At 45.2% G+C, this 23,402-nt stretch overlaps 1 protein-coding gene across 2 annotated transcripts in view; it reads left to right on the forward strand.

Moving 5' to 3' along the window:
* The window catches only part of CACNA2D3 (calcium voltage-gated channel auxiliary subunit alpha2delta 3), a 2,455,990-nt gene that overhangs the window by 2,372,114 nt on the left and 60,474 nt on the right, over positions 1-23,402 (forward strand). For both annotated transcript variants that reach the window (XM_069206447.1, XM_069206449.1), the window contains one exon: positions 14,854-14,965. In XM_069206447.1, coding sequence (XP_069062548.1) covers positions 14,854-14,965 — 112 coding nt within the window. The remainder of the gene's footprint in view (positions 1-14,853; positions 14,966-23,402) is intronic.

The following is a 23,402-nucleotide window of genomic DNA, read 5'->3' on the forward strand; positions in this document are numbered from 1 at the left end:
GCGTCGTGGTCAAGGCCCTGGGCACCCCCTGAGTAGATCAGCTAAAAACTGTGTAGTGTTTGGAAAAAAGATCTTGGTAGAACAATCGGTAGCGCCGCAAAAAAATACAGTAGCCTAGGTAGAACTATAATTTTAGCTAGGGCTACTCTGCTTATCAGTGAAAGCAGAGGCACACACCAGAAGGAGAGCAGACCTCTTATAGATCTGGTGGCACAGTCAAGATTGCCCTCTTTTAGACCTTTTATGGAGTGATATACTTGTATCCCTAGAAATTTAAACGTGGTGTGGCACCACTGTAGTCGGCAATTTGGAAGGGTATGTTGTTCATCCAATGGGACAGGCGACATGGGAAAAATGCAAGATTCGAAATAGTTGAACTTCAGCCCCGATATTGTGCTGATGGAATCTAGCAAGGACATAACTCCTGGTGCAAACTTTTCATGATCATGTAAATATATTAAGGCATCATCTGCGTATAGGGATATAATGTGGTACATTTGAGCCCCCACTATCCCCCAACGTTCTGCATCCTGTCTCAGTCTGGCAGCCAATGGTTCCATTGCTATTGCAAACAATAATGGTGTAAGTGGGCATCCCTGTCTAGTGCTCCGGTGTATTGGGAAACTGTCAGATGTAATGTGCCCTGTTCTAACGCAGGCTATCAGGTTTCTATATAGGATGTGTATCCAATTCCAGAAACCGATCCCGAAACACATCTGATTTAGAGTCTCAAAAAGGTAATCCCAGCTGATTGTATCCAATGCTTTTTGTATGTCAAGTGAGACGGCCACCCCGTTGTAGTCTGTATGTAAATCATTGTGAAGTCGTATCAGTCGCCTGATGTTGAAAAATTACTCCATCAGGGAAAGAAACCAGATTGATGCATGTGTATCAAACCAGGCATTAACAGTAGATGTCAATTCACCAAGATTTTTCCCAGGATTTTACAATCTAGTTTTAGTAGGGAGAGTGGTCTATAGGATCGCACGTCTAGTGTGTCACGTCCCAGTTTGGGCAAAACCACTATAAGGGCTTCACGTAGTGATTGCGGCAGTTGGTGTGTTTTACATGCTTCAGCAAACATGTCAAGCATGATTGGTAGGAGGTGGGAGCCGTATGCAGGGTAATTTTCACTTGATAGGCCATCCATACCAGGGGCCTTGTTGCGGGCCAGCTGAGCCAGAGCTGTGCGGATGTCCTCTAGTCAAATCAGTTTATCTAATTCATCTCTTTGCAACATGTGTATTTTGGGTAGTAGCTTGACTAAAAAAGCAGATAACTGTGCAGGGAGGCGCTGCTGTGGCCGCATACAATGATTGATAATAATTTTTGAATGCTGTGTTTATGGCCACCTGCGTGTTAAGCACCTCACCAGAATCCAGTCTGATTGCCCCAACAGGAGTTTGCTGCAGAGACTCCCAAACTAGCCACGCCATAAGGCAGTCAGAGCAGATGCCCAGAGCATATTGCTGTGTCATATAATACCTAGAATAAAGCCTGCAGAGTCTAGCCTCTGCCTCTTTGTATTCTGTGCAGAGGTCACAAAGGAGATCCGGGCCGGCAGTCTGGTCAGCGATGGCTATCTCTGCCTCGTGAAGCCTAACCTCCAATGCAGCCACTTCACAGCTCAACACCTTCCGAACACCCAGGGACGCAGACATTCAGTGTCCACACACTACCACTTTGTGTTGGTCCCACTCGGTGACGCATAGAGATGTGGACTTATTACTGTGCGCAAAATATGCAGAAATGCATGCAGCTAGTTCTTGATCAAAAGGGGGGTCCAATAATGCCTCAACCTGCAGGGGCTAGTTCCGCACCTTTGTGAGTGGTCTGCCCCATTGTCGTGTCACCATCAAGGGACAGAGAACAGACATGGTGCGGGCCAATTATACAGCACTCAATACCATCCGACTCAAAGCGACTGGTTTAAAAAATAGATATATTCTAGAATGTAAGTCATTGACTAGGGAATAGGAGGAATACTCATGTGTCGATGGGTGACCTACCCACCATAGGTCGTAGAGTCCCCTATCTGATCTCCAGGATACGTACCCCTTGTAGGTTTTCCTGCTCAGCAACCCCAGCAATGGTGGATGGGATCGATCCATGGTAATCGGTTACACAATTAAAGTCACTGCCCCAGAGTGTAGCCATAGATGGGTCCTGAAACAGACCGGGTGTAAACCTGTTGAAGAAGTCCTCGTAGTTTGCATTAGGGGCATATATTTTCACTAAAACTAGTGGTGTTCCATCAAATAGGCCTTCCGTTATCACATATCGACCGTCAGGGTCTATGTATGTGTGTTCCATGACATATGGAACGCCCGGTGTCACCCATATTAACATTCCCTGGGCAAATGATGACACTGCTGTGCCGTATATCTGTCCTTTCCAGCGAGTGCTAAGCTTTTTGAGTTCAGCCTCCGCAAGATGTGTTTCTTTGAATATGGCAATATGTGCCTGCTGGCGCCTCACATATGACTGTATGAGATGCCTCTTGGATGGGGATGACATGCCTTTTACATTCACGTAATAATATTGTAGCTAGTGAGGGACCATGTGATTTGTGTACTCATGTATACTCTTGATGCTGAAGTAGGGAAATAATGAGAGTCCCTTTCCCTTTGCCACTATCCACGGTGTAGGTGTGCGCTCGGTGTGTTGTGGTGTCCAACCCCCCTCTCCTCGCCCGCTACCCCATCCCCCCAGTAGGGTGCGGTCGTGTACATGCAACATTAGCAACATAAACAAACAAAATCAGCAATATGCCTAAGATAAAAATAGAGCAATAACTTGCAGGCCACAATAAGTTGTGGCTGTGTGAGCTTTTACTATGCCTGAGGGAGGTCTAGTCCATACGGTAGTGCTCATGGGGGGCACCTAAGTTCCACTTGGCACCCTCGCTCGGCCTTCAGGATATAGCAGAGTTCCGGCGATCTTTACCACACTAAAGTATATGACCCTGCCCCCAATTTCAAATGTGGCCCTTGAGTGGCCAACGGAGACGCTGGACCGGTGGGCAGCTATTCAATCGGGATATGATTGGGTATGCAGGCCTCATGGCAATGGAATTATGTAAAGTCGTATATTCTGCCACCACCACTGATTATAATGTACTACTTAAGAGTCGTTGTTAGGGTAGCACCCCCCAGGGTTTTGGCAGACAAGTCTAGGCTGGCTCCTTACTTCTGATGGATATGTACAATCCTGTAGGTCATTGGCAGAGCGGGATGATAATCGGGCTATTTCAGGATTCAGCCAATTTACTGTGATCCCCCCGGTCAGAGTTAGTGTCTGATGGCGACTGGAATACAGCGAAAGAGTTTGACGTGATCTGTGTGGTCTCAAGCTATACCCTTGCTCATTCTTCCACAGCTTGCGCCCTTGTGGGTTTGACATTGGAACCTGTGTGGCATTTACATATTGGAGATAACCATTGTGCTGGTTTGTCCTCCTTAGGAGAACGCTGGGCCAAGCCCTTGGCATGGAGCCACGTCCAAGTGTCTTCAGGGGTGGCCAAGATATGGGTTTTCGCATTGTCTATTACGTGGAGCCTCGCCGGAAAGAGCAGAGCATACTTAATATTATGATAACGAAGCTGTTGTTTGGCCACGAAAAATGAGTTTAGTTTCTTCTGAACCTCTGCTGTGAAGTCGGGGTAGGCGGTAATGTTCGCATCCTCGACTTTCCATGGACCATGAGTTCAGAAGCGTTGGAGCACTAGGGGGGTCATTCTGACTTTGGCGGGCGGCGGAGGCCGCCCGCCAAAGTACCGCCGTCAGAATACCGCTGCGCGGTCAAAAGACCGCCGCAGTAATTCTGAGCTTCCCGCTGGGCGGGCGGGCGACCGCCAGAAGGCCGCCCGCCCGCCCAGCGGGAAACCCCCTTCCACGAGGATGCCGGCTCCGAATGGAGCCGGCGGAGTGGAAAGGGTGGGACGGGTGCAGTTGCACCCTTCGCGATTTTCAGTGACTGCTATGCAGACACTGAAAATCTTGGTGTGGCCCTGTTAGGGGGCCCCTGCAGTGCCCATGCCATTGGCATGAGCACTGCAGGGGCCCCCAGGGGCCCCACGACACCCGTTACCGCCAGCCAGGTTCTGGCGGTCAAATCTGCCAGAACCAGGCTGGCGGTAAGGGGGTCGGAATCCCCATGGCGTCGCTGCCTGCAGCGCCGCCCTGGAGGATTCCTCAGGCCAGGGGAAAACCGGCAGGAAACCGCCGGTTTCCCTTTTCTGACCGTGGCTTTACCGCCGCGGTCAGAATTGGCCTGGATGCACCGCCATCCTGTTGGCGGTGCTTCCGCGGTTCCCGGCCCTGGCGGTCCATGACCGCCAGGGTCGGAATGACCCCCTAAGTCTCTTTCATGATAATTAAGAAGGTGGGCTATCAGTTGGCAGGGAGGAGCACCTGGTGGTGGTCGTCTGCCCGGGATCCTAAGGACAAGTTCTACTGAAAATAATTTTGGGATTTTGTCTTCTAGTACTGTGTTTGTGAGCAATTGTTCCAAAAACAATTTCACATTGGAGCCTTCTACTCTCTTCAAGAACCCCATGAAATGGATGTTATTGAGCCTCGAGCACTCCTCTGCATCTTCGGCATCTTCCGTTCTCCGTTGCAACAGTGTTACTGCCATGGTCAATTGTTTCATCTGGTTCTGTAAGTCTTGGATAGATGGTCTCATTCTGTTTCCCCAAATCTACTAGATAATTTGCGGTGATCCGCCCGAAGTAAATTGACATCTTGCACTACTGCATCAATCTTGGCTTCCAAGGATGTTTTAGTATCCAATATGGCCTTCAAAACTTTCTCAAATTGGGAGGAGTGGCTGTGGAGGGTACCATCCAATTGCTTCAAGGCATGTGCTATGACTGCTCCATCTTTCCACCGACGTATGTGGATTTTATGCAAACCGTGATGAAAGACATCCACTCCTGTGCATCTAATAGTGGGGTGAGGTCCTGGGTTCTCGAGCCCAACCAGGTGCAGGAGCTTAAAAGTGAAATTGCACTTTCTAAAAATGCAGGTAATTCAATTTCTAAGACATATCTGCAGATATGGCTATTCATCTGATGTGTAAGATGCATGGACATTTTGCAGGTATTGTGGTTCAGCGGTAATTCAACAAATTTGTGAGGGCGTAGGTTTTTTGTGGGCGCCTCACTTCAAATCTGCTAAATGGTGGCTACTGTTGCATTATGTCTACTACCAACTTGCAGCATATGACTGTCACTTCCATATGAACCAACATAGTGCATCATAGGCCACTTTAGCAGCGGTGTTGTGACAGTAAGTAGTTCAGCACACTGCAATGTGGTCAGCTTGTCGCAGCCTCAAGGTCATGTTAGTTGATAGCCCTTTTGGCTTATACTCTATTTGTAGGCCCTCTGTAATGGTGACTTCATGGCCAAAATCTTTCCCTCCATGTCTGTCCTGCACTCAATGCTGCACTCGATATGCTGCCCTATCTCACCTTCTATTGTGCAAATGTCAGCTCCACCTGGGTCGCTCAGCTCCAGTTAACATCCACACCGAATTCCATTGGCCTCATAGGCAGTGCAGACCAGAGGCCTTGTCTGCCCAGCAGGCACCACAGCGACGCCCAGCAGGCACCACAGCGACGCCCTGCCTCTCCGTGCTGGTCCACGTCGACGCACGGGCCGCATCGCATCTCAGTCAGCCGGGCCCCTAATTCCCTCTGTAGCAGCCCCACCGTGCCTCCTAACCTTTCCACTCAAGCCCCAGACCTCCCACGGGGCCGCTCTGGGGCCTCCACAGGGCCAGTGACACAAATCTGGCACACGTGTCCCACGTCGCTGCTGTGTCTCTCCCTCCACACCTAACAGTGGGGCCCAGAAGGCGTCTGGTAATCCACTGGGCACCACCACGGGGCCGCTCCGGAGCCTCCACTAGGCCAGAGACACAAATCTGGCACATGGGTCTCATGTCGCTTCTGCGTCTCTCCACCCGTGCCAAACAGTAGGCCCGGCTGGCCGCTGGTAATCCGCTATGCACCCGTAGTGCCGTCCCTTCACGGCAGTGCGAGGAGGGTGCCTTGTTCTGAGGTTACTGGGGCGCCAGGAAGCAGATCAGGGGATCCGGTTATTATATTTAACAAGGAGTATAGAGCGGCCGAGTGTGGAGCTTTGGACTAAGCTGCCGCGCTGGTCACCATCTTAGACACACCCACCTATACTCTATTGACAAGCAAGATTGGGTGACATTCAGACACTGGACTCTTCCTGAAAGCATGTGACTAACTTCCTTCTGTATCTCCTCCAATGTAAATGGAAGTTCCTTCCTGCCACACCGTCACAGGGTATGAACAAACAAATAGCAGACTATAGGATTTGTAGTTTCAGCCAGTGGTGGTGCCCAATCAGCATATAGCTGTCCAACATTGTTTAATGTTTATAAGTCGCTGTTGGCAGTCCTGGTGGAATCTTTTGGATTTCAGGTTGTCTCATACCCTGATGGCACAGTCAGGGTATGCCCAAACATGGACCCTGTGCTCATTGCACCACAGGATTCAAGCTAACCTGGCTAAAGAGGGGTGATAACCTGAAACTGATTTCCAGATGCTTGATTCCTGTCCAGGGAGGACCTGGCCTAGCATTTCAGGCTGGACTGATCCAGTGGGGAACAGGGTCAAGGCTGATTTGCATATGGCTGGGTCCAACCTGGGGTGGAATCTTGTGCACAAAATGATGCATTAAACACAGATCTTTGTGATTGGGGGTGAATGTTTGCATTGTTCAGCATTCCATCCATCATATGTTCTTTTTGTTTTTGTTGCCCAAAGTGGGAAGGGTATGCCCAGACATGGGTCCCATACTTACTGTGCCACTGGATTCAAGCTAGCCTGGCTGATGAAGGGTGATACCCTGAAACCGGTCCCAGGATGCTTGTTTCTGATCCAGGGAGGACCTGGCTTGGCATTTCAGGCTGGACTGCTCCTATGTGGAACAGGGTCAAGACTGATTTTCATATGGCTGAGTCTAAACTGGTGTGACGTGGTGGGCAAAACACATGGATTAAACCCAGATCTTTGTGACTGGGGCTGAATAGTTGCTTTGTTCAGCATTCCATCCGTCACCAGTTCTTTTTGCTAGAGTCTTGGAAGTGCATGCCCTTGTTGTAGGTAAGGACCATTTTGCCTACTCATTACTTTGCCCACAGGAGTACATTGTGATCCATATAGTTGGGCAGGAGTGCAGTGAGGGATGAGATAAGCCCCCCCCAGAGGTGCTCTTGATGACAGTACATGATTTACTCTTTCAGTAATGAGGCCCTGTAAGAATTCTTCTGAGAAAATCCAGCACTTGAGCCATTTGGTCAAAAACAGCTTGAGGTTTGGAAATCACACAATTCTTATATTGTTTACACACACCTTTTCCTTCACATCTTCAACCTTCTTCTCTAGGAATTTTGTAGCATCCATTAAGTCTGTGAATGTAGCTTGAATTGTCTCTTCTGCCACTAATGTAAGCTTCTTCAGTGCAATATCCCAGTAAACCATGTTATAGGTGTCCTAATGGAGTAGTTACCCATAATTTCACTTCATCAATAAGCACCTTGAGTGATGTCCTTGATAGTTGAAATCAGCTTGTAGGAGTATGTCTTTTGGGGCAGTCACCAGCACTATCCCATTCACCACTCCCCTATCAGAGAAACCACTGACTCTCTTGGTTTCTTGCCCTTGGCCATTGATGTGTAACATCCCCGAGGGCTGTGGGAGTTGCTGTACCACAGGGTCCTCTACTGGGCTCTCCACATCTGCACATTTGTCTCAGATGTCAGTGGAGTTGATAACATGCATCCTGCCTAAATGGCTAGTAGGACTTGGTGAAAATCCCACCAGAGTAGGTCAAAGTCATAGCACAACAAGTCATTCAACCAAAAGGGTTGATTCATAATAGGTCATGAGCACTTTCAATTTCTTGTGCTCCCCTTCAGCCTTACCAGCGCCCCTCGGGTGTTCACGAAAGTGACGGCAGTGGTAAGGCTCCTTTGCGCAGGTTAGGCATTTTAATCTTCCCCTACCTTGATGACTGGCTGTTGAAGGCGGACTCATCCCAGAAGGTCGTCTCCCACCTTCAGGGTATGGTGAACCTCCTGCGGACTCTGGGGTTCACTATAAACGTGTTGAAGTCACATCTGACTCCCTCTCAGATGCTCCCTTTTATCGAACCTGTTCTGGACACAGTGCATATTCGGGCCTATCCTCCCAAAAAGCGAGTTCAGGATACTCAGGCAATGATTCCGATCTTTCAGCCTCTATCTTGGGTTTTGGTGAGAATGACTCTGAGGCTGCTGGGCCTCATGGCATCCTGAATTCCGCTAGTGACACATGCCAGATGGCATATGAGGCTCTGCAGTGAGACTTGAAGTTCCAGTGGGCGCAGCATCGGGGAAATCCCTCCGACAAGGTCCATATCTCAGAGGGGACTGCGAAAGACCTGTAGTGGTGGCTTTCGAATCGTCGTTGGGTCTACGGCAGATCCCTCTCCCTTCCCCAACCAGATCTATCCATAATGACGGACGCATCACTTCTAGGATGGGGCGGTTCCATGGGAGAGGTGGAGATCAGAGGCCTCAGGTCTCCGGCGGAGTTTGGACTCCAAATCAATTGTTTGGAGCTCTGGGCGATCAGGCTTGCATTGAAGCATTTCTTCCCTCTCTAAAAGTGAAAGTGGTGCAGGTCTTCACGGACAACACTACCGCCATGTGGTACTGCAACAAACAGGGCAGAGTAGGGTCCTTGACCCTTTGTCAGGAGGCACTGTGCCTCTGGACATGGCTGGCACATCAAGACATCACCCTGGTGGTTCAACATCTGGCAGGCTCTCTCAACGCTAGAGCAGATGAACTCAGCCATCGATGCATAGCCGATAACAAATGGCATCTCCATCCGGAGGTGGTGCAAGGTCTCTTTCAGCAATAGGAAGAGCCTTGGTTAGATCTGTTCACCTCCACAGAGAAAACACAATGCAGCTGTTTTGCGTATTGGAGTTTGGAATGAGGCACTTGCTCGGTGACGCTTTTCATCTCAAGTGGACCTCAGGCTTCCTATACGCCTTTCTGCATATACCACATCTGTCCAGAGTTCTCAAGAAGATCAAGAACCACTAGGCCCAAGTAATCCTGGTGGTTCCGGAGTGGGCACGGAGAGTATGGTATCCACAGCTACTGAGCATGGCCACTGATCTTCAACTCAGACTGCCCCTTTGGGAAGATCTGCTCTTTCAGCATCAGGGGACAGTTCTCCACCCAAACCTGTTCAATCTCCACCTTCTTGCTTGGAGATTGAGTGGCAGCGGTTGATGGCTTTTGACCTTACACCCAAAGTCTGTGATGTAATCTTGGTAGCCAGACGTCCCTCCACCAAAATGTTATACGCCTGTTGTTGGCATAAATTTGTGGCGTGGTGTATCAACAAATCTGTCGATCCCCTCTCTGCTCCTCCTTTTGAGGTTCTTTTGTTCATCTTTTCTTTTGCCCAGCAGGGCTCTGCTTTGGGCACCCTTTAAGGCTATTTATTGGCTATCTCAGCCTTTCTTAGGTTGCCTGATCAGCCTTCACTATTCTCCTATTGTTAGTAGATACCATAGGGGTCTCACCCATTTGTTTCCTCCCATTCTGTTTATCATGCCTCAGTGGGACCTTAATCTTGTCCTTACTTACTCAATGTGTGCTCCCTTTGAGCCGATGCACAATTGTCCCTTACAGCTCTTTACTTTCAAAACTGTTTTTCTTGCAACCATCACTTCTGCCCGCAGAGTAAGAGAGCTTCAGACTCAAACACCCATTTTTGTCTGTGCACCCTGAATAAGTAGTGTTACTCACTAAGGCTAATTGCTTCCCAGAGTCATTACAACTTTTCATGTAGGCCAGACCATCCCTTGTTACTACTTTTTACACACCTCCACATCCTTCTCATGAGGAGGAGAGACTCCACTGCCTGGATCCAAAAAGAGGGTTGGTGTTCTATCTCAATCGTACTAAAGATTTCCGGATGGACGATCAACTCTTTGTTGGAAACGTGGGAGCGAAGAAAGGGAAGGCAGTACAAAAACGTATTATCTTGTGGTGGGTCCTTTTTTGCATCAAGATGTGCTACACTTTGGCAAAGAATCAGCTCCTGAGGGCTTGCACGCTCATACCACCAGAGCAACTGCTGCTTCCACAGCGTTAGCATGTAGAGATTCTGTCCTGGATATCTGCCAGGCAGCAACATGGACATCTCTGCACATGTTTACTAAACATTACTGCCTGAACAGTCTGGTCAGTAGGGACAGCTACTTTGGTTGTTTGGTCCTGCAGGACTTACTAGTATGATCTTGGTTCGCAGCTCATCTCTGAGGATGACATTGCTTGGGTATCTATTCTAAGGTATGGGATTAGCAACTGGAAGTCTCTATCAGATGTACAAGTTACTTACCTTTGGTAACAAAATACCTGGTAGAAACATATTCTAGTTGCACATTGCAAATGTCAAACAAGGACTCAGATAATAACCATTACTCTAGTAGCGGGAGGACCCACAGGATATGCACCAGTTCTGCATTAATCATAAACATTGTACTAATCTTGGAGTCACTCTCATGGTACTGATTATCTTAGTACTCTAACCCAGAATGGCATACATTAGACAATCAGGGCAGGAACTATCACTGCATAATCATTGTCATCTATGCCTGTTACACATGGGTATTTGTATCTGTAAAACAACTCTAGAGGTGAGTATAATCAGTGGCAAGGTCAGGAGAAATCACCCTGGACCCGGCAAGTTTCCAATGTTCCTTCAAATGACTGTACCGACATGGACCCAGCGCACTTTGGCTCCTGTCAGGGTCAATTTGGTAAATCCTTGGAGAAACCGCCCCAGGGCCTTCCTGGTTGGGGGGAGTGTTTCACATCAAGCTGAGGACCTCCACAGAGGTTTGCCCAGTACTCAGGGAATATGGAACACATGCCCCCCACCAAGCTGGCACCCCTGACAGGTACATGGTATCCAACGAAGGGGGAAGCGCTCACTGCCGAAATCTGCAGGGGACCAACGCTGGGTCCCCTTTGCTTGCCGCAGTAAAGGCAGTCACTTTAGTGCACGTTGCAGCATGTCCAGAGCCCTTCTGGACCACTGAATAAAGAAACTAGCTCAGCCTCCGAGGGGGGCTACGCATGACCGCCTGGGACAGCTGCTCTGTCCACATAGAGCTGTTCTGGATCTGGAATGGACCTTACATACAGGGCTCACGAGGGGAGCAGGGAGAATCATCCTTGGTCCAGGATCTTTCCAGGGCAGGTGGGGCTGGGGCACAGTGGTATTGACCTGCAGGGCAGTCCCTCGGCCTTGTGGACTCTGGGCATGCCCTACTCCTTAACCTCCACCCTAGTAAGAGCCCTCAGTGTGACGTGCTTGTTACACATTAGGCATAGGCCAAGCAATCATGTGGCAAGATAAGGAGCACTTGAGTATGGCTCCCACTATAGTTCACCCCTCTGTCAGACTCACTGACCACCAGAGTCCCATATCAGAGGTGCGCCAATGCCCTTCTTGATGAGCCTGAATTCACAAAGAGCCAGGGGGCAACCCAACAGGCCCTGGGAGATCACTGGGGCACACAAGAAGGAATGTTGGCAACAGGCCAGCACATCAGGGTCCTTGAGTCAAAGCAACAGTCCTGCTTGTGACCCAGGAGGCCACAGGTCAGTAAGCAGGTCAGTCCTGATTACAGTTCCTCATAGTTGCATAGCAGTTCCTTCTGGAAGTATGCAGAACTGGCAGCACCTGGTTCCAAGTCAACACCGGATTTAAAAACATAGTGCTGCAGCCCCAGTACTTATACTTAAAATGTCTTCCATCTAGGGGGGACTTCAAAAGAACTTCAGAAGTGCACAACACCCCCTTTCAGCCCCAGTCCTAGCTCCAGACATGAGTAGGGGGCAAACAAGCCTTTTGTGTGAGAGCAGAACATAGCCTATACAAATGTAATTGCGCCCCACCTCTCACTCTCCCAGCCTAGGAAGACCACTCAGTATGCAGATGTAATCATCTTACACCTCCACTCTCCCTGTGTGATGGCTGTTTGGAAATTATGCACAAAGCCCAGGTGTCACTCTACCCCAGACATGGATTGAAGTCAGGCTACAAAGCACAAGGGTCATAAGCACAGTGAAATGCTTATTTCTAAAAGTGGCATTTCCACAATAGCAATAAGAAATCCACCTACACCACTAGGCAGGGTTTCTCACTAACATTCCAAACATACCAAACATGCCCACGCTACTTCTCACAGATCAGAAATTACCACTTAGACATATATAAGGGTATTCCTAATGCAAACTTATGAGAGGAGCAACACTCACAGTAGTGGGAAACCAAATAGGCTGTTTGTCACTACTAGGATATGCCACACAATGAAGGCACATGTCCTACCTTTTACCTACACAGCACACTGCGCATAGGGTTAACTAGGGCCTACCTTAGGAGTGATCTATAAGTAGTAAAAGAAGAATTCCAGGCTTGGCAAGTAACTTTAGATGCCAAATCAATGTAGCAGTAAACTGCACACACAGGCCTTGCAGTTGCAGGTTTGAGACAGGTTTGAAAGGCTACTTATATGGGTGGTGCAAACTGAGCTGCAGGCCCACTAGTAGCATTTAATCTACTGGATATGAGTTTATTTGATACTATTCTGCAAGGGAATTATAGGTAAAATAAATGTGCCAAACAGGTATAAGCCAATTATACCGAATTTAAAGGAGAGGACACATGCACTTTAGCACTGATTAGATGTGGTGAAGTGGCCAGAGTCCTAAAGCTAACAAAAGAGGGTGAGAAAAAAAGAAGGAAGGCAAAGAGTTTGGGGATGACCCTGCAAAAAGGGCCAGGTCCAACAGAGGGCTCCACTGTCACTGGCTGCTGACACACTGTGCTGGCCAGTACGGGCTAGGTATTAAAGACTGGTGAGGCTGAGACTCGAGAGTAGTTCAAGTAGGACTGGTTCGCTTTCCACTGCGGGTCGAACTCCATGGAATCTCACCGAGGTTTTAGATAACTCCATGGAATTTCAGTGAGTAAAAATTCATGAGTTCTATCCACCCCAATCTAGACAAGGCATCACGTGTAGCCTCTCCACAGCAGCAAATCCAGTTGAGAGAGCACTCGTGGACAAGGTGTCTGGCCTTGTTGAACTCAGTGTAGAATACAGTTGTAACCTTGCCCACTGAAGGATTCTGAGCTCCAGAAACGAGTCAGAAGGTAAAAATCTTGACCTGGAAGGGAACTAAAAGTATCTGACTGGTGAGTGGACTGAACAATGAGTGGATATCCGCTGACACGAAATTGGAAAACCTCCCACTTCATCCAATTCCATTTCAAATTCATGAAGACTTCCTTGTATACCGACTTCTGCCTTTCCCCTCAGAAAGATTCTGACTTCCAGAAAAAAAGACTAAGGGTCTGATTTGGAGTTCAGGGAAAGGGTTACTCTGTCACAAATGTGACAGATATGCCGTCTGCTGTATTGTAAGTGCCATTGGATACAATGCACGTGTAATACAACATTATTAATGGAGCATCCCATCTGCCAAAATATAAATCATGCCTGAAGTGCCAAATGAAAATCTCCAACTGACCCACATCTGGTTCATGTATCCGACGTGGGCTCCATTGCAGTCAGACTTAAATTGAGCCTAATCTACTGCAACGATTAACTATCATTCTCTCATTGCGGTTTTTGGTGCTATTTTACTTAAGGTTTAACAATTTATATCTCCTTACTATTTTTTTGTCATTTTGATGCCATTTTACACATTATTTTTCTAATTTAATTTACGATGCTTTCACTTTTTGTACCAATGTTCTTGGTTTGTGGTATTGGATATGCACTTACACATTGCACCAAGATGAGGTGTTCTGTGCCATACCAAAAGGGTGTCGAGTTCCGATTAATGTAGTGACTTGTGGTTTCACCCTAACTACAGTTGTGATTTTTCCTTGAGGAGAGCAGTCACCCACCCCAAATAATAATCAAATGTCTTTACAATAGGAATATTTTTTAGTAGGTAATGGGGGAGGGACAGGAGGCAGAGGTTGGAAAATGGGGACTATTTACAACTAACAGAGAAGGAGGGGTTTTGGGAGGCCTAAGGCAGGGTTAATGGAGAGTTAAGTCAGTATTTGGGGAGGGACGTTTTTTTACCCACAAAAGAGTAAGCCCTTTCCGTTTTTTCAAACTGCACTAAAGTTACTACAGATAAAATAACCCAACACACTTAAAAATGTACTCCAGCTCAGTAATAAAGCAACGATTGTTGCCTTTATTGTGGTTTAAAGGTATCCTACCAGGTTTACAAATACGATTTAAACAAGGGGCCTCATTAAGAGCGAACTTGTAAATGGTGTTATATGTATAGATTGTCATAAAATCTAACTCTACCAATTCTGAATTTAACGGGTGAGATAAATAATAGTCAATTATTGGGACTGACAAATGGGTTTTGGAGCTCATTGCACCAAAACCTGCATGTTCTGGTAAAATCCAGATGGTATTACCCTAATAAATATTTACAGGTTTCCTGCCGATATTTATCACAAAAAGCATAAGTGCGATATGTTTGGTGGCAGGAAATTATTACTCATATTGAAATTAACCACACTCCTTGTAGGGTGGCCTGCGAACGTTAGCCTTAGTCTACATGACTATATAGCATTGCATTGTGTATAAATAGCATCCGAGACAGAAGCATGCATTTCACATTCTGGACTTCATTCTACTATCTTGAGTTTGAATTTTAGTTGCATTTAAAAATAGAACATTAAAATTGTATTGATATATATACACAGCCCAGAAAATGAAACAGAATCTGGAGCCCTGTGATACAGAATATCCAGCATTTATCTCTGAACGCACAATAAAGGAGACCATGGGGAGCATTGCCTGTGATGACTGTTTCAAGTAAGTGCTTTCTTTAATTTTTTATGAAGTTGTTTGTGGAACTTTAACTACGTTGCCTACGTTTATGTTGCGGGATGTGTAATTCTAGTTCTTATCTTGTAGAATAAGATATTTTAAACATCTCTGGCACGATGCCACATTTTAGATTGTAGGGTTCTCTTCAAGGTTAGCTACTCGTTTTCTTAACAAGGCATGGACACGGTACTTGTAAACCACTGGTTTAGTCAATATCTCCTTCAAGTATAATGTCTGAAGCAATTATGGACTGAGAGTCATTCATTCGATCTCAGACATGCACCCTTGTACAAGGGGAATCCTTAATAGGCACACAGCAAAAAGAGTTACTTGGATTACTATAGGTATACACTTTTTGCAAAAACCATAAAGAAAACCCTTCAACAATATATTTCAATTGATGTCCACCAAGCTGTCTGTAAATGTCTTGTATTATGTTTTTCTTTAAAATAATTATACCCATGATTTGTTTATGAGGCTGAGCTTAACAGCTCAATGTTGTACATGTTCTGTAAGTACCCTGTGACGAATTCTTTTCATTTTTTTAGATGAAATAATCTATATAACCATCAAATGTTTACATAATATAAAAACTGTCTCCCTAGATAAAATGTATAATTCTCTTTCTAGATAGATAGTTTACCATTATAAAAATTCGCACATAGGTTTTTCTAAACACCATACCGTCAGCACTAAAATATATTTTGCATATGCAGCATTTACAGACAATAGAATCAAAATGCAGATAATGTATTTACTTGTACATTACCTTCAGTCCTAATCTCCAGATTCACGGTCCTTCAGAAATGTCAACTTTGTCAGATTTTGAGGGTGAAATCCACTTTCATCCTGGAGACGTGTCTGAACTTCTTTGTCTTGTATTTACTTGTCTGCCAGGCCAGCACAATTCTGCAATCTGCACACCAACAGCTTGACCCACATTGATGTCTGAACTAAGGGACATCCCTATCCACATCTGCTTGATCCTTTGCTAATCATACTCTCAAGTGAAGATCCTTGGACGTGGCATGTGAAGAGGCTTCCCATTGCTGCCTCCAGTTTGTCATTAGAAATAGTCCTCCAAAATGAGTGTCTCCTAGGTATCGTCTCTATGCCACCAGTTGAAGAGAGGAATGTATAGAACCCATTTGAGTTGATTCTCCTCCCAAGACTGAGATCCAAAGAAGGAGGCCCTGAAGCTGTGACATTTTTGTGGACAATGAATACATGGCTCCAAGTAAACAATAAGGCTCAGGTGACTAAGAATAGTTTGAAGTGTTGCTTAAGGAAGGAGCCTACCAAAGGGCCACTGACACCTTTATCCTAGATAAGCAAGACCAAGCATAGCAACATAGACGTATGTTCATAATGAAATGGTCAAAGACATGCCAAGGTCTACGTGTGGTGCTGAGCCTGAACTGCTCCCCTGTCTACTCCCCTTCATACCCAAACTGTATTATTGGGTGTACCAAGGGCAGTATCACTCTGGTGAACAGAAGTATGGTTCAAAGTTGGCAGCTGAACCCCTTATGATTTGGCAACAACTTGTATCATTCTTTCTTGCATGTAAGGAACGTATTGTGCAAAAAAAACTTGTGAGGCTGACTACAAAATTATGGCATGTCTAGGCTTGGCGTTACAGTGCAGAAGAATCAGGAATGGGTTGTGTATCTGTCTTACCAAATTAACAGTCTGGTTTAGACGTGACAGATATCCAGTCAGCCTTATTACAAGTGCGCTATGGTGCATATTTAAAAGCCCCTAGAGCCACCTTAGCACCGCCATAGAGTCATTTTTTTATGCTAAGGCAGCGCTAAAGGGTCTTTTCTGCTGCACAATATTTACAAAGTGTTGCAATGCATTCATTGCTCCACTTTGTAACCCCTTGCGCCACATTATGGCTGCTCCAGGCATAATGTATGCAAGGGGGTTGTTCCAGCTCTTGGAGGCCTGTAAAAATGGAGCCGTGAAATGTAAATGATTTCACTGTGCCATTTTTTGCATCATTTTTAATGCTTGCCCAGAGAAGGTGTTAAGATGACGCACTCATAGAAACCTATGAGCCTCCTCGCACTTTGCTACACTAGCGTCAACATTTTGAACGCTAGTGTAGCAAAGCACCACAATAGCGTAAAAAATGTTGATGTTATTGTACTAACGACCACTATGGTGCGCCGTGTTATAAATGTGGCTCAACCATGGTTTTGTTAAGTGCTGGTACAAGGGTGCAGAAAAAGTGGTGAATCATAGCTGATGTACCACTTTTTCTTAAATATGGGCCTATATTCTATGAAACTTAATAAGGAAGACATGAGATCAATTGTGTTTTTGATGGAGTATTTGATACAGTTCAAGAGCACGATTCAGAAATTGGTGAATAGGATATTCTGTCACCAACGTGTATTTTATGCTTTGGCATTTGTAATAAGGCATACGGCATATCCATATCACGTGTGATGAGAGTACCCCGCTTCAATCTCTAAATCAGGCTCCAACTTTTTAACGCTCAGATCCTGATATTTATTTCCATTGCTACAAAACACACCATTTTTTTCTGTGTAAAGACTTTTTCTTTCAGATTTACGATCATCACAGTCTGCTTGCGAATAGGTACCACACTACAGTTTTGGTCTCAGATGATTTAATTCTCTTTACCTAGGCAGACCAATTTATTATATGAAGGACGAAAGGTTGACTCGGTTCGCGAGTGCCTTGACCAGTGACAACAATTAGCAACATTTGAGGATTTCTGCTGAAACTTAACAGCTGCCAAATGAACATGATTGTCTTGGGAGCATCTGTAAAACCGAGTTATACACCCATTGAGCACGGAACACTGTGTCTCCTCTCAGCATTTAAAGCACTGATTATGCCTTTCCTTTTTTAAGAAAAAAAATGTGTATCATATTTGCTTTGAAGTCTGTCCTAAATCCCTAGAATTACCCATACAATGGTGGTGTTAGACCTGACAGCCTTAGGGTGGTCACCCCTAACTTTTTGCCTACCTCCCTCCACTTTGTGGACACTGTTTTTGCTGGCTTTTAGACTCTGCGCACTTTATCACTGCTAACCAGTGCTAAAGTGCATATGCTCTCTCCCTTTAAACATGGTAACCTTGGATCATACCTGATTGGACTATTTAATTTGCTTATAAGTCCCTAGTAATGTGCACTATATGTGCCTAGGGCCTGTAGATTAAATGCTACTAGTGGGCCTGCAGCACTGGTTGTGCCACCCACTTAAGTAGCCCCTTTACCTTGTCTCAGGCCTGCCATTGCAAGGCCTGTGTGTGCGGTTTCACTGTCACCTCGACTTGGCATTTGAAAGTACTTGCCAAGCCTAAACCTCCCCTTTCTCCACATATAAGTCACCTCTAATGTGTGCCCTAGGTAACCCCTAGAGCAGGGTGCTGTGTTGATGAAAGGCAGGACATGTACCTGTGTAGTTTACATATCCTGGTAGTGTAAAACTCCTAAATTCGTTTTTGCACTACTGTGAGGACTTCTCCCTTCATAGGCTAACATTGGGGCTGCCCTCATACAGTAATGAAGTGGTAGCTGCTGATCTGAAAGGAGTAGGAAGGTCATATTTAGTATGGCCAGAATGGTAATACCAAATCCTGCTGACTGGTGAAGTTGGATTTAATAATACTATTCTAGAAATGGCACTTTTAGAAAGTGAGCATTTCTTTGCACTTAAATCTTTCTGTGCCTTGCAATCCACGTCTGGCTGGGCTTGGTTGACAGCTCCTTGTGCATTCACTCAGATACACCCCAAACACAGGGTACTCAGCCTCACTTGCATACATCTGCATTTTGAATGGGTCTTCCTGATCTGGGAGGGTGGAGGGCCTGCTCTCACACCAAGGACTGCCACATCCCCTATTGGGACCCTGGCAGACAGGATTGAACTGAAAGGTGACCTGGTGCACTTCTTAGCCACTCTTTGAAGTCTCCCCCCACTTCAAAGGCACATTTGGGTATAAAACAGGGCCTCTGCTCTACCTCATCATGCACTTGCTGGAGAAGAAACCTGAACCAGAACATGCATCCTGCCAAGAAGAACTGGCTGGCTGCCTAAAGGACTTACCTGACTGCTTTTCTACAAAGGACTGCTGCCTTGTTGTTGCCCTGTTGCCTTGCTGAACTCTTACCTTGCTGCTGAAGTGCTCTCCAAGGGCTTGGATAGAGCTTGCCTCCTGTTCCCTGAAGTCTCAAAAAATTTGACACACAGCTTGCTCCGCGGTGAAATATTCACCGCACGCCGATCCGGAAAGACGGCGCTCGACACGACACCTGCGGCGCGACCGGAACTTCGACACACGGCCTCATCTGGACAAACTCCGCCTGACCCCAGAAAGGAAATCGACGCAACGCCTGCCGTGAGGGAGAAGATTCCACACAGAGCCCACCAGAACGACGCGCAGCCGGAAAACAAGCCTAAAATTCCACGCACAGACCCCAGGACATCTGGTAATCCCGCAAACCACAGAAAGAGACTGTCCACGCGCCAGAAAACGATGCCCGACTTCCCCGCGTGAAAAATAACGATGCAAGTCCCTGTGTGCTGGGGAGAAATCGACGCACACACCATTTGTCCATGTATCTCTTCTTCTGCGGCCCCTTGCGGAGATTTTCCACTTTAAACCAGGTACTTTGTGCTTGAAAGAGACTTTGTTTGCTTTTTAAAGACTTAAGACACTTTATATCACTTTTCAGTGATATCTCTACAATTTCACATTGCATCTTTATTCGTTTTGACCTGCAATTATCCAGATAAATATTATTTATTTTTCTAAACACTGTGTGGTGTATTTTTGTGGTGCTATATTGTGTTATTGTATGATTTATTGCACAAATACTTTACACATTGCCTTCTAAGTTAAGCCTGACTGCTCGTGCCAAGCTACCAGAGGGTGGGCACAGGATAATTTTGGATTGTGTGTGACTTACCCTGACTAGAGTGAGGGTTCTTGCTTGGACGGGGGTAACCTGACTGCCAAACAAAAACCCCATTTCTAACAGGTGGCTTTTGCATTTTCTAAACAGATATTTTATTTTTGCTGTTTAATATATATATTTGCAAATAAATCCAGGGAAACCGTTTTCGTGTTAGAAAGGATCATAATTTATCACAGCTCCTTGACTAATAATAATGACTTTTCTCACAGTAAATTAATACACATATTAATGAGATGTGGGTATATGTTGCAGACCGTAATAGCCACAATGACACAAAACACAGCCATCTGCCAATGAGTCTAGACGGAAGCACAACATGCAAAACTGGGAAAGATATACACTTCTAAACTAAAGCAGAAACAAGGAACAATAATTTCTCCTTTCTGCGACAAACGCTTGTGTTTGCAAACATTCTGAAACAGCAAGATGCCTTTGCAGGCTTGTTGCAGTTCTTTTTATGGATAACAGAACCTTTTCTAAATTTTAGGACATAAAGTAAATGGTACCATCTGTATACAGACGTTACAACGATGTGCGATATTTACCAGTCCAAAACACAAGAAAAAGAACAGGAGTGATAATCCCCTATTGTAAAAAAAAAAGCACTCACGAGTTCTTAAATATAACATCCACGTGAAATTCGATTTGTGTTCTTTAAAAATATTTAGCGTGATTGTTTTTGGGTGATAATTCCCCATTATTTAGGGACATCATCGATGAGCCCCTAACAATATGGTAATAGCCCGGTGAAAATTGTTTTTTATGCTTTAAATATTGTTTTGCATGTTTTCTTTTCGGCGAAGACCTACGAGGCCAGAATATCATTCAAAAGTAGGTTGATTTGAAAATAAAAAATACGAACGTTCCTAATTGATAAAAAACATAGCAAACTGTGATGGAAACGTGGTGACTTTAACCATCTTGCCTGAAATTATTGTAGATTGAGAACCACACTTGGCCCATTCCTTTGCTCACTCTTTCACTATACACAGCAACCACCCAGATGTTAATCTCTTTTAGCATTTATCCGCAAAAGCCAGACCAGCCCAAACTAGTAGGTCACCACACCTGAGAAAAGCGAAACAATGGGAAGAAAAAGAATCTTGAACAATATAGGGCTTAATCAATAATGTTGAGTTTGAATCACCATGACATCGATATCTAAGGGTCCCACATCTGGGAAACCGACGTAACTCAAACAGATTCACTTCCACAGTGCGTAATCCAGTGCAAATTGCTAGAGCATACTCCCTCTGAACGAGAACACAATGTGCCCAATATGGTTCCCTCTTACTGGGTCCTATATGTTTCTTTGCGGAATTCATTCTATTATTCTCCTGGACAATGGATAGGTTTCTTCCACCCTTCCTACACTCAGTTCAGTGTGAATTTCCTTTCCCTCATATTATCTATCTAACCATCCCCCCTTCTTGACTTATTGCTGAGACTGGCACGTTGAGCTGGTCTTAGTTTCGTTAATTCATGATGACGTTTTGCCTTACTTTCAACAATAAACCGTCACTCATCTGTGTTCTATACTTTTATTAAGTCATGGAGATACATTAGTGGTGGTTCATTATAATTATCATGAACATGCCCTCATACCTTCCAATCACATGCAACATAGCCATGTCAATGTACCCAAGAGGTTAAATACATTACATTAGTGAAGAACAGAAGTATCAAGTAATAATCATATGGCTAAGTGTTTCCACGTTAGAAAAAGAACTCTCTTCTAAGCCACTCACTTTCACCATAGACATCAAACCAGCACTTCAAGAGAACCATGGCATCTTCAGTCTCATGCAGAAGTAACAGGCAAGCCTCTTCTGACACATGGAGACATGGACAGTGAAACAACCTTGAAACAGGCAAATACACAGAGGCACATATACTGGCAGACCTGCAGCCTCTTCTTGGCCATTATCTCTATCTACAGTTAATGAATGTACACTTTCGTCACTGATTGCACCGTATGCAGACCCAGGTACCTCAATAAGCCGTTTGCTATCCATGTCGGTTTGGTGTAAGCTATATAAACAGAAAATCAGTAAATAAAAAAATATAAAGTAATAAATACATTTATTAATGTTATGGCTGACTAAAAATATGACAGTTATTAATATTTCACAGCTCTCAGGCTAGAGCCCTGATTTCATGCCAGGAATGTTCTGCAATTGCCGGTGTGCACTGGATGCGGAGGAAAATAACATTTTACACAGAGCAGATAGCTGTTTAAACTAATGTAATGGCCTCTTCCCCAACAGTGGCGAAAGCCTCACCGTCCAGTAAGTACGCAGAATGTACACGAGGCAAATGGACTTTCCTATAACAACCCTCTAAGTCATATCATTGCCATCCACAAGATAGGTTTTGTCAGCAAACTATGCATCCTGCCTCACTGTTCTTTACTCTCCACCTGACTTCAAATTTTAGTTCTCCTCTGCGACTGTAATACACTGCACTACTATACATTTTTGAAAAATCGGTTTCAGTCCTGTTTGGAAGCCTGAGCACCTACATTTTCTTTGTATTTATTTAAGATACTGTGGGCCAGATTTAACGTCACTTTTCTTGCGCCCTTTAGCACCCCCTAATGCCACCATGGTGCGCCATATCTAGGATATAGGATATGGGATATGGCGCACCATGGTGGTAGTTAGGGAACTAGCGTAAAAAATTCTGATGCAAATTCAGAGCTTTGCAGGATTAGCATCAAAATGCCCATTGAGGCCCATTGTAAACAAGGGTGTACCTCCTTTTAACGCCAGCTCTGAGCAGGTGTGAGATGCTTTATCTGCCCATACATATTCAAAGAATGTGACTATAGAAAAAAAAACATCTAACCCATCTGCCATGCCTATTTCTCTAGTAATTGCAGGGGAAAACAGGCTAGCATACTCCTAACTTTGCTGTATATTTTGTTTCTTATGCACTTATTTTGTTTCTTATGCACTGTCTGTTAGTCCTGAACATGTGGAGTTGGCATGCTGTCAAGCCCAGGGGGTGAGGGGAAGAATGTTTGGGATCGTGTTTTCTTGCTGTAATGACTCCTCAATAGGTGTTAGGATACTGCTGTGAGAATCCACATATTTTTCTATGAGATGCTTTGTCTGTCTCCATTCTTAAGTTAGCCTTCAGCATTGCCTTTCTATGCACAAATATATATTACACTTAAGAAATTAGGTTATTGGTTGAGGGCTGAAAGACACTTCTCAAGCAACAACCACAATCCCTGTCACATGAACCACAAAAGTCACTAAATTAACCTGTACTTAACCCTCTGGTAGCCTGGTACAAAACCAATCAGGCTGAAATTAGAGACAATGTGCAATGTATTTATGCAGCACACTAACAGTAATAAAATGAAAACACAGTACATGAAAATTCCCAAACCAATTTAGAAAAAAAGAAACAAATGCAATAAATAAAATGACACCAAAGTTCTTGAGAAGGTAGAA

The sequence above is a fragment of the Pleurodeles waltl genome, chromosome 9 (assembly GCF_031143425.1).
Source record: "Pleurodeles waltl isolate 20211129_DDA chromosome 9, aPleWal1.hap1.20221129, whole genome shotgun sequence".
Classification (NCBI taxonomy): Eukaryota; Metazoa; Chordata; class Amphibia; order Caudata; family Salamandridae; genus Pleurodeles; species Pleurodeles waltl.